The 16005-nt window shown below is 37.2% G+C and overlaps 1 protein-coding gene across 3 annotated transcripts; it reads right to left on the bottom strand.

The window, feature by feature from the left end:
- Positions 1–1037: 1037 nt before the first annotated feature.
- KANTR (KANTR integral membrane protein) lies at positions 1038–16005 on the bottom strand. 3 transcript variants are annotated; one of them, XM_079910916.1, is made up of 3 exons: positions 15914–16005; positions 15726–15800; positions 1038–2278 (listed from the first exon to the last, which is right to left on the bottom strand). In XM_079910916.1, the coding sequence occupies exon 3, from the start codon at positions 1441–1443 to the stop codon at positions 1213–1215; it is 231 nt and encodes a 76-aa protein (XP_079767042.1). In that variant the 5' UTR covers positions 1444–2278; positions 15726–15800; positions 15914–16005; the 3' UTR covers positions 1038–1212. The 3 variants fall into 3 exon arrangements, 2 of the variants coding, with proteins under 2 accessions (XP_079767042.1, XP_079767043.1); XM_079910917.1 differs by having other exon boundaries at positions 1038–2265; XR_013825759.1 differs by lacking the exon at positions 1038–2278 and adding an exon at positions 7370–7487.

The raw sequence follows: 16005 nt of genomic DNA, 5'->3' as shown, positions 1-16005 counted from the left end.
GGCAAAAAAAAAGAGAAAAATGAAGCATCGAAAAGGTGGTGGTAGGAAATAGAAATAAAAAAGTATGATGGGGGCTTCCCTGGTGGTGCAGTGGTTGAGAGTCTGCTTGCCGATGCAAGGGACATGGGTTCGTGCCCCGGTCCAGGAAGATCCCACATGCCGCAGAGCGGCTGGGCCCGTAAGCCATGGCTGCTGAGCCTGCGCGTCCGGAGCCTGTGCTCCTTAATGGGAGAGGCCACAACAGTGAGAGGCCCGTGTATCGCAAAAAAAAAAAAAAAAAAAAAAAGTATGATGGTAGAAACAAGTCCAAATATATCACAATAAGTGTAAACAGACTAAACTTGACCATTAAAAGACAGAGATTATTATATTAGATGTTTTAAAAGGTCCAACTATATGCCATTTCCAAGAGATATGATTAAAGCATAAAGGCATGAAAACGTTGAAAAGTAAAAGGATGGAAAATTATATACCACACAAATCCTAAGAAGAAGAAAAGTTTGTGTTGCTATATTCATGTAAGATAAAATAGACTTCAAGGAAAAAATGCATTATCAGAAATAGAGAGGGTCATTACATGTTTACCAGGAATATATAACAATTCTCATTTTGAATATTCCTAATAAAATACCCTCAAAATAAGTAAAAGAAAAAAAAAGAACTACAAGGAGAAATAGACAAATCCACCATCATAACTGCATATTAACATACCTTATAATTATTGGTATATTACAACCAAAAAATCAGTTTAGATATAGAAAATGTGAACAATACGATTAACAAATTTGATAACAGACTTATGTGGAACTCTGTATTCAACAGTTAGAGAACATACATTCTTATAAATCACATAGGAAACATTAAAAAATACTGATCACCTATTAAGCCATAAAACAAGTCTCAATAAATTTCAGAATTTTTATCACACAGATCACATACTCTGACCATAATGCAATTAAAGATAGAGTTCAATAACATAAAGATAAACTTTAAAATCTCTAAACATTTAGAAACACACTTCTATATAACTTGCAGGTCAAAGAAGTAACCATGATGGAAATGCTGAAATACTTGGAACTGAACAGTAATGAAATATGACATGGCTGAACTTGTAGAAAAGCAGTAGTTAGAGGGAAAGTTACGTCCTTAAATGTGCAAAGTAGAAAACAAGAAAGACTGAAAATTAATAAGGCTGGTGTCCAATTTAAGAAATTAGAAAAATAACAACAAAATAAATCCAAAAAATGTGGAAGGAAGGAGATCAAAAAAGATAAGAGCAGAAATTAAAGAAATAGAAAACAAAGACAAAATAGAGAGGAGCAACAAAGCCAAAAGTTGGTTCTTTGAAAAGACTAGTAAAATAGACAAACCTCTGGTGAGATTGATCAAGAAAAAAAGTGAGAAGGCACAAATAACCAATATCAGCAATGAAAAAGGAGACATAACTACAGATTGTATACAGCAGAGAATAAAAAAATAAGGAAACTATGCCAATAAACTTGAGAAGGCGGACAAAATGCACCAATTCCTAGAAAACTATAACTTACCAAAACTGACTCAAGAAGAAAAAGAAATGCTGACTAGTCCTCTAACTACTAAAGGAATTGAAGCAGTAGTTAAAACTCTTCCTACTAAAAAACAAACAAAGGAACAAAAAACATCAGGAGGGAGAATTTTCCAATTGATATGTGGATGACAGGTAGGTGAAGAAATATTAATCCCCTTAGGCCTGGAAGTGTCCACGTAGGCCTTAAGGCAGTGGAGACCCTAGGCAGGCCACTTCTCTCTATGGGCAGCCTCCTGTGGAGATCCTTAGAGGGTGGCCCTTAGTGGAATGGGGTCTGACAAATCCCTCTGCAGTCCCTGCAGGTGGTGAACACGAATGAGTAACATCCAGCACTCAGTTACTGCTCTGTAGTAAATGTGCTAAGCAGGGCCGAAGAGGAGCTCTAAGACTTGGACAGCCTCTTCAGTAGCCAGCTTCTGTAGTCTTCTGCTCACTGAGGACAAGGGGCCTGCGGAGCTGCTGGAGGAGTCTGTGTTCCAGTTGCCAAGAAACACCACACGACCCAAGTTGTGACTGGATGGGGTAGGGTTGGGTGCAGGGAGGCCAAGCAGGGGCTTTTGGAGAGTGTAGCTCCAGGTAGAAGCCCTGAAACTCTGTCTTCGCGAATATCAGATACTTCTATCCATTTGCAGCTGATGAGCCCTTTTAATGGTGTCCAAGCTAGCTGCAGGGTGATGGTTCTAACAATGATGCATGTTCTGCAAATAAGAGCTTTATCATTATTTTGAAATAGTTAATATGAAAGAGTTCAATTGGATTTGAAATCTAATCATATTATCACAAGATATTTTTAACAATATATTTGTCAGTGAAATAAAAAGAAAAGCTGTTAGATATAACTTCACTTTTTAAACATTTTTGAACAATTTAAAAGTTGGTTTGAAATACTTTATCACCTAATTGTACAAAGATTGATTTGTATTGATGGTGACCATTAAGAATTTGAAGAATACATCATTAAAAAGTCTTGATCAGGATTTTTCTGTAGCCATTTTAAGCATAAAACCTGATATAAAATAAACATGTTATGGAAGCAGATTTCAAGTTTCTCATTCAAAATTTTGAAAATATTTTATTTAGAAGTTTAATATTCACTTAATATTAAAAAGAAAAGACCAAGGTGGTTTTACAGGAGAATTCTACCAAACAGATCATTCCAAAGTCATATAGCATCTTCCAGAATATTGTAAATGAGGAAACATTGACTCATTCTATGATATCAGCAGAACTTGATGCCAAAAGCAAATAAGGATAGCATGAGAAAGGAAAATTAAAGACCAATTTATGGACACAGATACAGAAATCCTAAACAAAATATTAGCAAACTGAATCTAGTATTGTAGAAAAAGGAAAAGATCACGACCAAGTTATGTTTATACCAGAAATGCAAAGGTAGTCTAACATAAGGAAAATCTATAAATGTCATTTACCACATCATCAGATTATTGGAGGGAAAAAAACATAATCATCCTAAGAAACAGAAAATGTATCTGATAAAAAATTCAATACCCTTTCATGATTTAAAAACAATAACAAAAACTTCTTAGCATGGAGGAACAGGATGGAACTTGCTTAATCTGATAAAAACTGTAGGAATCTACAGCAAATATTGTTCTTACTAGAGAAAAGTTAGTGGTGTCTCCTCTAAAATATCCAACAAGACAAGGATGCCCACTACATCTTTTCTATTCATCACTGTACTGGAGGCCCTGGCCATCTCAGTAAGACAAGAAAAATAAATTAAAAGCATAAAGATTGGAAAGGAAAAAACAAAACTCTCATTATTAATAGCTGATATGGTTGTCAACATAGAAAACACAAAAGAATATGTAGACAACTTAAAAGGAAGCAGGGTTCCTTGAGAAATGGTCGATTCTGGGGTTGGGACTGGGGCAGGAAGATAAAAGATGAGTAGGGAGTATCTTGTAGTGCTGACAAGTAAGGAAGTACTTAAAAACAAAAGGATGGGGCCATGTCAACGGGACACAGAAGCCAACCTAAAAGAGCCCCTGGTGACCAAAGCTGGAACAATTTGAGCCACAAGACAAATAACAGTATTGGATTTATATCTCAAATTATTAAACAAATATGGCATGAGTTCATACTGATATAAACACGTAACTGAATAAATAAGTAAGTAAATAAAGGAGAAGAAACAAATCTTTTTTACAGAAGAATTCCAAATAATATATGTAATTACATCCCCTTCCAGAGGTGAAGCTTAATTCCTTCCCTTCTTGAGGGTGGGCTAGATTCTTTCAAAGAACAGAGAATGAAAAGGGAAAAAAAATACCAACTTTACAGTGGAGAAACCTGGCAAACACTACCTTAACTAAGTGGTGAAGGTCAACATCACCAGGGATGTCATAGGGATTTCACATACCCCTGATATGATGTGATGAAAAGGGTACTTCAACTCTGTGGTATTCCTTCCAAGAACAACCCCAGTCTAATTATGAGGAAAACTTCAGACAAATCCAAATTGAGGGACATTCTATAGTACATCTCAAAACTGTTAAGCTTATAAAAAACAAGGAGACTAAGAAAATGTCATAGACCATAAGACACTAAAGAGACATGACAACTTAAATGCAATGTGGTATTTGGAATTGGCTCCTAGAACAGAAAAAGGACATTAGTGGGAAAACTGATACATCTATATACAGTCTGAAGTTTAGTTAATAGTAATATACCAATGTTGTTTTCTTAGTTTTGACAAAAATATCACAGTGAAGAGTACACAGGAACTCTCCATACTGTCTCTATTTACTTTTCTATAACTAAAATTATTCTAAAATTAAAAGTTTGCTTAAAGGTAATGAAAGTTTATAAAGCAAGGTGAATGGCTATAATAACAATATAAAAAATTAACTTCATTTCTATATACCTGCAAAAGAGATAAAACACATTAAATAACAAGATCTCATTCATAATAGCAGTAAAAGCCATAAATACCAAGGAAAAAAATCTAACACAAGATATGCAAGACCTTATACAGAAAATTATAAAGTTCTACCAAAAGACATTCAATAATTTATTTAAAATGAAAGGATACATCATGTTTATAGCTAGGAAGACTCAACATCATAAACATATCAATTCTCTTCAAACTGATCTACAGATTTATTCCAATTCCAATATTTCTGTAGAACACGACAAGCTTATTCTGAAATGAGCTTGAAATAACAAAGGGCCAAGAATATATGATACTCCTGAAGAAAAATATGATGGGAAGATTTTGCTCTATCAAATATCAAGATTCTTTACGAAGCTAAAGTAATTAAAGGTAGTGTGGTACTGATTCAGGGGCAAAAAGTTGGCCAGTAGCAGAGATCCCAGAAACAGACCTACACAGATGTGAAACTTTGATGTATGATAGAAGTGGCACTTCAGATAATTAGGCTATCTGTGGGGAAAATAACACAACTGGGTTCCTATCTCATAATTTACACTACACAAAAATCAATTCCAGTTAGATTAAGGACTTAAAAGTTAAAGGTAAACCTTTAAACTTTTATTAGAAGAAAATAAAGAGTATCTTCATGACCATAGGTTAGGGAAGACAACACACAAAAAGTGCTGGCTACAGAGAAAAAACTGAATTGTTCAACTCATTTAAAATTAGGAATTTCTGCTCATGCAAAGACACTATAAAGAAAAAAAAGGCCACAAACTGAGAGAAGATATTCACATATAACTGACAAATGAGGAGTATGCAAATAATTAAATAACTTCTGTAAATCAATAAAAATTATAAAAATATCAATTTTTAAAATGGACAAAAGATATTAACAGTCATTGCACAGAAGAAGAAACATGTGTGGCCAATAAGCGTGAAAAGATGCTCAATTATATTAGTAATTTGAAAAATGCTAATTAAGTCCACAAAGACTCACTATAATGACAAAAAATTAAAAGTGGCACAATATCAAGTATTAATAAGGTGTATATGAATCAATGGGACCTCTTACAAATTGCTGAAAGGTGTGTAAATTGGTACCAAGAGTTTAAAATACATTTTGGCATAATCCCGTCAAGCTGAATGTTTACATGTCTTATTAACCAGCAATTCCATACATAGGTATATACCTTAGAAAAATGGGTGTCCATGTGTACAAGGAGACATGTACAAGAATGTTCATAATAGCACTTTTTATAAGAGCAAAAAGCTAGAAATGACCCAAATGTCCCTCAACAGGTAGATGGGTGAATAATTTAAGGTCACCCAATGAAATATCATATGGCATTGAGAATGAACAAGCTACAGCTACATGCAAAACAGGTGAATCTTGGAAACACGATGATGAATGAAAAAAGTAAGTCACAGAAGACCACATACAGTATGATACTATTTTTTTCAGAGCTCACAACCAAGCCAAAACCACAATGTATTGGTTAAGCATCTCCACAAATATGAAAAAAAATCAAAAAGAGCAAGGGAATGTTAAACACAAGACTTAGGAGAGTGGTAATTTCTGGCAGGAGGGGTGGGAAATGGGACTGAAAATGACACAGGGATAGATGCTATCATTAATGCTGTTCTTGGGCGGGGTTGGAGTTCCTGGGTTTTCATTATCTCTATAACTTATGTACATAATGTATATATTCTTTTATTATACGTGTAAGATATTTTATATGAACAAACAGGGAATGGGAGAAGAGTAGGAAGAAGTGAAGAATGACAACTCTTTTGAAGAGTTTTGTTGTTAGAGGAATAGAGAAATAAAGCCATATTTGCAAGGGGATGTGGGATGAAGAGAGTTTTACATTTTTTAAAGATGGGAGCAACAGGAGATCAATGGAATGGCAGAGTGAGGACTTTGGTGAGCCAGCTATCCCTCTAAGACAATGAAAATAAGGGCAAACAAACTAAAATCAATCAGTTCAAAACTCTGGCAATTAACAAAGGCATAGAATGAAGTGAAAATCATTGATCCAAGAGAAACGACTGAATCTTGGCAAGACAGCAGGTTCTGTGCCTTTTTTGTGTGTGACATTTTAACTTGTGGCTATTCCCATCCTCCCTCCCTCTCCAGCTTAGTGGTTCAGTAGCCAAAAGCTAAATAAATTCCAGAAAACAGGGAGATGCCTTGGTCAGGAATTTAAAAGGAAATCCTAGAGAATGAGACAACTATAGAGAACTCTGAAAAGTTCTGACATATTCCTGGGACTCTAAAGGGCTGTGCACAAGAAAGAGCTGGAAAAGGAGAGGGCCCAAGTCATTACTTATGGCTGACTGTGAGGCCCTGTGCAAGCAGAAAGTGAGAACTCAGGCTGGCCTATAATCTGGCTGAAGTTTGAAGGCATGCCTTCTCACACAGACCCCCTTGGCAGAGGGTAGAAGACATATAGACAAGGTATTTAAGGACATCTGACCAATCACTGGCTGACCACCAAATTATACTTACCAGGTGTGACCCCTAGGAATCCAGGCTTAAAAATAAAAACAAGATCTTTTTTAAAAAAAAAGTTAGCAGAGAACTCAGAGGCCACATAATGCAGGGAATATAGAATCCACAGAATTAGTCAAGAAAAGTTGCCAAACAAATAAATGACAACAAGAACAATAACAACAACCACACAACACACACACACACACACACACACACACACACACACACACACACACCCCAGAACAACAAACCTTGAGGGTGGAAGAGTCTGATACTAGAGTTGTTAGAGGAGAATATCTAAAATGTCCAATTTTTTTTTTTTTTTTTTTTTTTTTTGTGGTACACGGGCCTCTCACTGTTGTGGCCTCTCCCGTTGCGGAGCACAGGCTCCGGACGCGCAGGCTCAGCGGCCATGGCTCATGGGCCTAGCTGCTCCGTGGCATGTAGGATCTTCCAGGACCGGGGCACGAACCCGCGTCCCCTGCATCGGCAGGCAGACTCTCAACCACTGCGCCACCAGGGAAGCCCTAAAATGTCCAATTTTTAACAAGAAATTATGAGACATACAAAGAAACAGTAAAGTATGTTACATATACAGGGGAAAAAGCAGCCAAAAGAACATGTACCTGAAGGGGCCAATGTTTGGGACTTAGACAAAGACTTTATACTAGCTATTATAAATATTTTTGAAGAACTAAAGGAAACAATATCTAAAGAATTGAAGGAAAGTGTGAGAACAATGTCTCACCAAATAGAGAATATCAATAAAGAGATAGAAATCATTTAAAAAATCAAATAGAAAATCTGGAGTTGAAAGTTATAATAACTGAAATAAAAATTTCACTTAGAGGGGCTCACCATCATATTTGAGCTGGCAGAAGAGAGAAAAGGTAAATTTGATGATAGGTCAAATAGAGATTATCCATTTCTTAAAAGCAGAAAGAAGAAAGAATGAAAAAAAAAAGAAACAGTCTCAAACACCTGTGGGACACCATCAAATGTACCAACATATACATAATGGGAATCTTGGAAGGACAAGAGGATGAGAAAGGGGCCAAAACATCACAAATTTGATGAAAGATATTAATCTATACATTTAAGAAGCTCAAGTAGAATAAACTGATCAAAGACAAGAAAATCTTGAATGTAGCAAGAGAAAGATGACTTATTGAATATAAGGGATACTCAATATAAGGGATACTCAATTGAATATAAGGGATACTCAATATAAGGGATACTCAATAATTGAATATAAGGGATACTCAATAAGTGTATAAGGGATACACTCAATAATGAATGTAGCAAGAGAAAGATGACTTATTGAATATAAGGGATACTCAATAATATAAGGGATACTCAATAAGGGATACTCAATAAATATAAGCTGATTTATCATCAGAAACCATGGGGGCCAGAAGACAGTGTAATGATATCTTCAAAATGTTGAAAGAAAGAGATGGAGACTTCTTTATCCAGCTAAACTGTCCTTCAAACATAAAAGAAAAGTTAAGATAAACAAAAACTGAAAGAATTTGTTGCTAGCAGACCTATCCTACAAGAAATACTAATTTCAGGCTGAAGTTAAAGGACACTAAATGGTAACTTGAAGGTAACTACACAGGTATTATAAGAGAAAGTACTTTTGTTTGTAATACTTTTATTCTCCTATCTGTTTTAAAAGATAACTACATAAAGCAATAATAATAAAACTGCGTTGGTAGGCTTATAATGTATAAAGAGGTAATTTGTATGATAATAATAGTATGAAGCAAAGGAGAGGGAACAGAGATATATTAGAGCAAAGTTGTTATATACTATTGAAATTAAGTTAGAATTAACCCAAAGTGGATTTTCTCAAGTTAAGATGTTAGTTGTAATCCCTAGGGCAACCACTAAGAACTTAACTCAAAAATATATAGTTAACAAGGAAATTTAAAAGTTATACTAGAAAATATCTACTTGATACATAAGAAGAGAGGAATCGAAGAACAAAGAAACAGAAAAGACATAAGACATACACAAAGCAAGTATCAATCCTTCACAAACTCTTCCAAAAAATATAGGAGGAAACACTTCCCAATTCATTTTATACAACCTGTATTATCCTGATACCAAAATCAAAGACATCACAAGAAAACTACAGACCAATATCCCTTATGAATATAGATGTAAAAATCCTCAACAAAATACTAGCAAACCAAGTCCAGCAACATATATAAAGTATTATATAACATGACCAACTAGGATTTATTTCAGGAACGCAAAGTTAGTTTACTACCTGAAAATTCATCAATGTAATATACCATATTAATAGAACAAACATAAACTCCACATGATCACCTCAGTAGATGCAGACAAAGCATTTGACAAAATCCAACACCCATTCATAGCAAAAACACTCAGAGAACTAGGAGTAGAAGGGAACTTCCTCAATTTGATAAAGGGTATCTATGTAAAACCCACAGCTAACAACATGCTTAATGGAGAAAGACTCAATACTTTCCCCCTAAGATCAGGAACAAGACAAGGATGTCTGCGCTCATTACTTCTAGTCAATACTGTAGGTCTAGCCAGGATAACTGGTCAAGAAAAATAAATACAAGGCATCCAAATTGGAAAATAAAAGTAAAACTATCTCTATTTGTAGATGACACGATTTTATACATAGAAAATCCTAAGGAAACCACTAAAAACTATTTGAACTAATAAACAAGTTCAGAAATGTGACAGGACAGAAATCAATAAATGGAAATCAACTGTATTTCTACACACTAGCACTTAACAATCAGCAAGTGAAAGTAAGAAAACAACTCCATTTATAATAGTAGCAAAAAGAATAAAATACCTAGGAATAAATTTAACAAAATAAGTGCAAGACTTGTACGCTGAAAACTACAAAACACTTCTGAAAGAAAGAAGATCTAAATGGAAAGATTTCCCATGATCATGGATCAGATGACTTAATATCGTTAAATGGCAATACTTCCCAAATTGATATATAGATTCAACACAATCCCTATAAAAATTTCGGCTGATTTTCTGCAGAAATTGACAAGATGATCCTAAAACTCATATGGAAATGAAAAGGACTTAGAACAGTCAAAAAAAATCTTGAAAAAGAATTACAAAGTTGGAGGAATCCCATTTCCTGATTTCGAAATTTACTACACAGTTAATTTAATCAAGACAGTGTGCTCTGGCATAGTGACAAACATATCGATTAGTGGAATAGAATTGAGAGTCCAAAAATTAACTGTTACATTTATGATTTATGGTCAACTGATTTTTCACAAGGTTGTCAAGACAATTCAATGAGGGAAAGAATACTCTTTTCAACAAAAGGTGCTGGAACAACTAGATATCCACAAGTAGAAGAATGAAATTTGGACTCCCTACCTCACAGCATGTACAAAAATTAACTCAAAATGGATCACTGGCCTAAATTTAAGAGCTAAAACCATGCAATTCCTGGAAGAAAAAGGAATAAATCTTTGTGACCTTGGTTTATGGAGTGGTTTCTTGGATACGACACAAAAAGCTCAAATGATAAAAGAAAAAAACACATAAATTGAACTTCATCAAAATTAAAAACTTTTGTGCATCAAAGGACACCACGAGGAAAGTGAAAAAACAGGGACTTCCCTGGTGGTCCAGTGGTTAAAACTTTGTCTTCCAATGCAGGGGGTGCAGGTTAGATCCCTGGTCGGGGAGCTAAGATCCCACATGCCTTGTGGCCAAAAAACCAAATAAATAAATAAATAAATAAATAAAACAGAAGCAATATTGTAACACATTCAATAAAGACTTTAAAAATGGTTCACATCAAAAAAAAAAAACTTAAAAAAAGTGAAAAAATAACCCACAGAATGGAAGGAAAGATGTACAATTCATATATCTGCTAAGAGACTTGTATCTAAAATATATAAAGAATCCTTACAATCTAACAATAAAAAGACAAATAATCTAATTTTAAAAGGGCTAAGGATTTTAATAGACATTTCTCAAAAAAAGATATACAAATAGCCAATAAACACATGAAAAGATGTTCAACATCGTTAATTATTAGGGAAATGCAAATAAAAACCACAATGAGACACCACTTCATACCCATTAGGATGGCTATAATAAAAAAGACAGACAATAAGAAGTGTTGGTGAGGATATGGAGAAATTGAAACCCTCAAACATTGCTGGTGTGAATGTAAAATGGTGCAGCCACTTTTGCAAACGGTTTGGTAGTTCCTCAAAAAGTTAAACATAGAGTTGCCATATGACCAAGCAATCCCACTCCTAGGTATCTACCCAAGAGAAAAGAAAACATACATTCACACAAAAACTTGTACACAAATGTCCTGAGCAACATTATTTAAAATAGCCAAACGTGAAAACAACTGGAATATCTATCAACTGACTAATGAATAAACAAAATGTAGTATATTCACACAATGGAATATTATTTGGCAATAAAAGCAAATGTCACATGCAACAACATGGATGGACCTCAAAACCAGTACGCTAAGTGGAAGAAGCCACTCATAAAGGCCAATATATTGTATGATCCAATTTATATAAGATGTCTAGACTAGACAAATCAATAGAGACAGAAAGTGCATTAGTGGCTGCCTACAGTTGTGGGGAGGGGAGTCATGGGGAGTAACTGCTAATGAGTATGGAGCTTCTCTTAGGGGGGAATAAAAATGTTCTAAAATTGATTGTGGTGATGGCTGCACAACACCGTGAATATACTAAAGACCACTGAATAGTACCCTTTTAAAGGGTGAATTTTATGGTGTGTGAAATATATCTCAATAAAGCTGTAACAAAAAGATGGAAGCAACAACAGGATGTCTGTGTGCTAATGGGAATGAATTTGTAGAGAGGGGGAAATTGAGGTAGGAGAGAGAGGGGGATATTGCTGAAGCAATGTACTCAAGTAGGTAAGAGGATGGGATCTAGTGCCAAAGTGGAAGGACAGGATTTTGATGACAGCAGGGACAGTTTTTCCATAATAACAGAAAAGAAGGCAGAGTATATGAGTACAGATGCTGCTTGGTGGTTGGATGTGGTAGTGGGAATCAGTGGAGGTTTTCTTTTGATGGTTTAAAATTTTCAGTCAAGTATGCAGCCTGAGCCTAGGATGGGAGAGGAGGTGTTGGAGATTTGAGGAGAGAGAAGGTATGAAATAGTTATCTAGAAGGATAGGACAGTGAATGGCCTAAGAAAGTACAGTGGAGCTGGCAGAGGTGGATTTAAGCAGGGCTGGGGTTTTGCCTGATAAGTATGCTAAAGTGACAGAGGGCAAGAGAAGTGAGGATGTATGCAAGGGAATGATTATTATGATGGACCACGGAATCTAAGCTGATTGAAGGAAGGACATGGGAACATGGAGGAAGTAGAGGGTAATGAAAACGTTCAGTTCCAGTGGCATTGAAGGATTGTTGGAATTGGGGTGCTAGAGGGAGTGAGCTAGAAGGATAAGTACTGGTTGGAGAGCAGGATGCCTGAAACTGAGATTATGGAGGAGATGCAGTCACAGATACTGATAAGAAGGGTAAGACTATCAGGGTGCGTGGCTGAGGTGGGGCTGAAAGGCAAGAGCACTGTAGAAGAGCAGACAGAACTGAGAGACAAGACCACTGGAAGGGTCATCTACGAGGATATTAAAATCACCAAGAAGTAGGACTGGAGTAGTGTTATAGAGTGACAGTAAGCTAGTAGCTAAATCCTTCTAGGAATGAGGCGTGACTGGGGCAGGTATGTGTGTATGTCTGTACCTGACTACAACACACAGGTAGGTGATGGTATAGTCTGATGAGTTGAGATTTAAAACAAAGTGGTTGATATTTATATAATCTTAATGTATCTCTCTACAAATTACTTATTAATTACAAAGGAAAAAGAGTAACTACAATGGAGAAACCTGGAGACACTAACTTAAACAAATAGTCAATGTGAACAAAACCAGTATTGGGATAAACTGACATCATGTGCCTCCTGATATAAAGCACTGAAGACACATCTCTTCTGTGGTATTCTTGCCAAAATTACATAACTTAACTGTAATCACAAGGAAACATCAGACAAACCCAAGTTCTATAAAATAGCTGGCCAGGACTCTTCAAAAGTATCAAAGTCATGAAAGACAAAGAAAGACTAAAGAACTGCCCCAGATTAAAAGTGCCTAAGGAGATATGACAACTAAACACAATGTGGGATCCTGAATTAGATCCTAGAATAGAAAAATTATATTAGTGGAAAAACTGATGAAATTCAAATAGGTTCTGTACTTTCATTAAGAGTATTGTACCAATGCTAATTTCCTAATTTTGATAATTGAACTGTACTTGTATAATTTCTTAACATTTGGGGAATGTAAGTGAAGGATATATGGGAATTCTTTGTACTATTTTTATAACTTTTTAAAAGTCTGAAATTATTAAAAATAAAAAATTTTAATTCTAAAAAACCAGAGCGTTTAAGGAGGAGGGAGAGAAAATGTCTGGGAAGGACATATAGAGTGAGGACACCTACCCCCATGTCCTGGCCTCCTGGCAGGAGGGGTATGAGGAGGCTGCTGGGGGAGCAGAGTGCTCAGGGGAAAGCCAGATTTCTATTCAAGCAGTGGTTCTCAGTGGGGGATTGAATAGACAGTCAAGGGGTGTTTCGGAGACATTTTTGACTGTCAAAATAATTGGAGATTATAGTGACATTTAGTGGGCATTGACCAGGGATGCTCAGCATTCTGCAGTGCACAAGACAGCTCCACACAGCAAAGAATCGTACTGCATCCCATATGACTTTAGAATGTTCCACCAGACAATCATGTAGGTGAAAAACGTGTTCATTCATTCATTCAACAAACATTTATTGAGAGAGCCTACTGTGTCCAAGCACTGTTTTAGGTAATAGGGATACATCAAGGCACAAAAAAGACAACCATCTCTGCCCTTCTGGAGTTTACAATCTAGTGGGAGAGTCAAACAATAAACAACAAACATAATAAAGATATGTAAGAGAGTGAGGAGCACTATGGAAAAAACAGATAAGGGTACGTGCTAGGGGATAGTTGCAATTTTAAACAGGATGGTTGGGGTAGGCCTCATTGAGAAAGTGACATCTGAGTAGAGGCCTGAAGGAGGTGAGGGCATGAGCTTTGTGGATATTGGTGGGGGGCAAGCATTCTAGGTACAAGGGATGGCCTAGTACAAGCCCCTGAGGTGGATGTGTGCCTAATATGTTCAAGTAGCCTAGAGGAGGTCAGGATGGGTGAAAGAGAGGGAGCAAATGGGGACAGTGGTAGGAGATGAGGTCAGAGAGGTTATGGGAGCCAGATCATGGATTTTAATATATAATGACTTTTACAGTAGTTCAACAACCATATAAATTGAGGGAAGATTGCACTTTGTTTTGTTTAGAACCTTATGAAGAATTGTTCATCATCTAGGAAAATTGCATCACCCTATCCATGGTTTCTGAGTCACAGTGTAGCTGTCACACTCCCAGGTACAAGCATCGTATGTGCAAGACCATTTCATTATGTCTTCTAGTGGAATTATATCCCAGCCTTTACATATTGAAATACATATTGTTTTATTATAAATTATTTTTCCTTTACTTCTCCCTTATATTGAATTAGACATTTTATTGGTTTGGGGGGGAATTATGTGTGTAGACAGATTCTATTATCTATGCACTTCAATTCAGAACAGTGAAAGAGATGTTTCAAAACATACATCATAAAAATGGAGTGTTGTGTTCAAAAGGTATGAGAATCACTAAGGCATGGCAAGAAAACAATGGGACTATTCAGAAATCAGGGAGAGAATGAAGGGGATTTTGCTGATGACTGAAGGTGAGTTCCAGAGGCCTGGTCAATTCCAGGGCTGTATGGGAATGTAACTAGGAGACCCCTGGTCTCTGATCTTCTTGTGGAGACTAACACAATACAGGATAAGGGCCTGATCCACTTTTTCATCTAAGCTGCTCCCCACCCTGGCGGAGGGTGTCTCACCTGTTTAACACAGGAGGGTGGGGAACAAAGAGGGTTGTCTCCTCAATGAGGCCAGAAGCAGCCTAAGGCCAGCTCCATTTGTTTACCCCCAGAACAGACAAGAACCCCAGACTAAGCTCATAGGCACTCTCAGGCCAAGCTCATTGCTATAAACAATGCACCTCTAACCTGTTTAGGGATGGGAAAGAGGCAGAAAAAGGAAAAGCAATAACAGAGAAAGACAGAAGCATTCAGAAAGAAGAAAAAGTTGGGGTGGGGGTAGGGTCAGAGACAGGGAGAAAATAAAGCCAAAGGCCAAGAGAGACTATATTCTTTTCAATTATAACTGTCATTATTTATTGAAACTTTTCAAGGGGCCAGGCACTGGGCAAAGTGATGCACTGTATTGTCTCAGGTGGAGATTATTAGACTCCCATTTGACAGATGGGGAAACTGAGGCCCAGCTGGGTGAGGCTCAAGGTCTTACGGCTAGTTTTAACTGGTTGGGTCAGGATTCAGCCTTATAGGCCTGGGCGGTCTACTATATCTCAGAGAGGGAGCCAGACAGAAAGATAGAGACAAACAGAAAGATGGAGATAGAGACAGAGGAAGGGGGAACGGGGTGGGCAGAGAGTGAGAGACAGACGGAGACTTACAGACACGCAAGCAGACGATCACGTGAGCTGCAGACCTGCACAGTACACCGTTTCCCAAGAGACAGGAATTGGGGGAGCGCGGAGGGTGGGCATGGGCGGTGGGCTCCGCAGGGTACTCACCTGGTTGCCGTCTGGGGGCCGCAGGAGCACTCGCCCTCCCCTTGCTACCCGCACGATACTCCGCAACCCGCTGACCTAGGGTTGAGAGGCCGCCCAGGTAAAAGCTCGCTCAGGTCCCACCCCTCACGCGCTCCAGCCCGGCATCTTTCCCACCGCGTCCTCCACCCCACGTCTTTACAGCGTCTCACCGGGAACCTCGGGCCGTCGGTGCAGCCGCTGCCTCGCGCGAGTAGATTCCAGGGACCGGCAGCTGGATCTCGCGAACGCACTGGACGCGTCC

Source organism: Stenella coeruleoalba, assembly GCF_951394435.1.
Source record: "Stenella coeruleoalba genome assembly, chromosome: X".
In the NCBI taxonomy this organism is placed as follows: domain Eukaryota; kingdom Metazoa; phylum Chordata; class Mammalia; order Artiodactyla; family Delphinidae; genus Stenella; species Stenella coeruleoalba.
Note: the sequence above shows the minus strand (reverse complement) of the source record. Positions and strands in the feature narration are given on the sequence as shown.

Bases quoted from the DNA above. Each gene is read 5' to 3' on its own strand.
- KANTR (XM_079910916.1), bottom strand. From the start codon at position 1,443: ATGTCTCCTTTTTCATTGCTGATATTGGTTATTTGTGCCTTCTCACTT.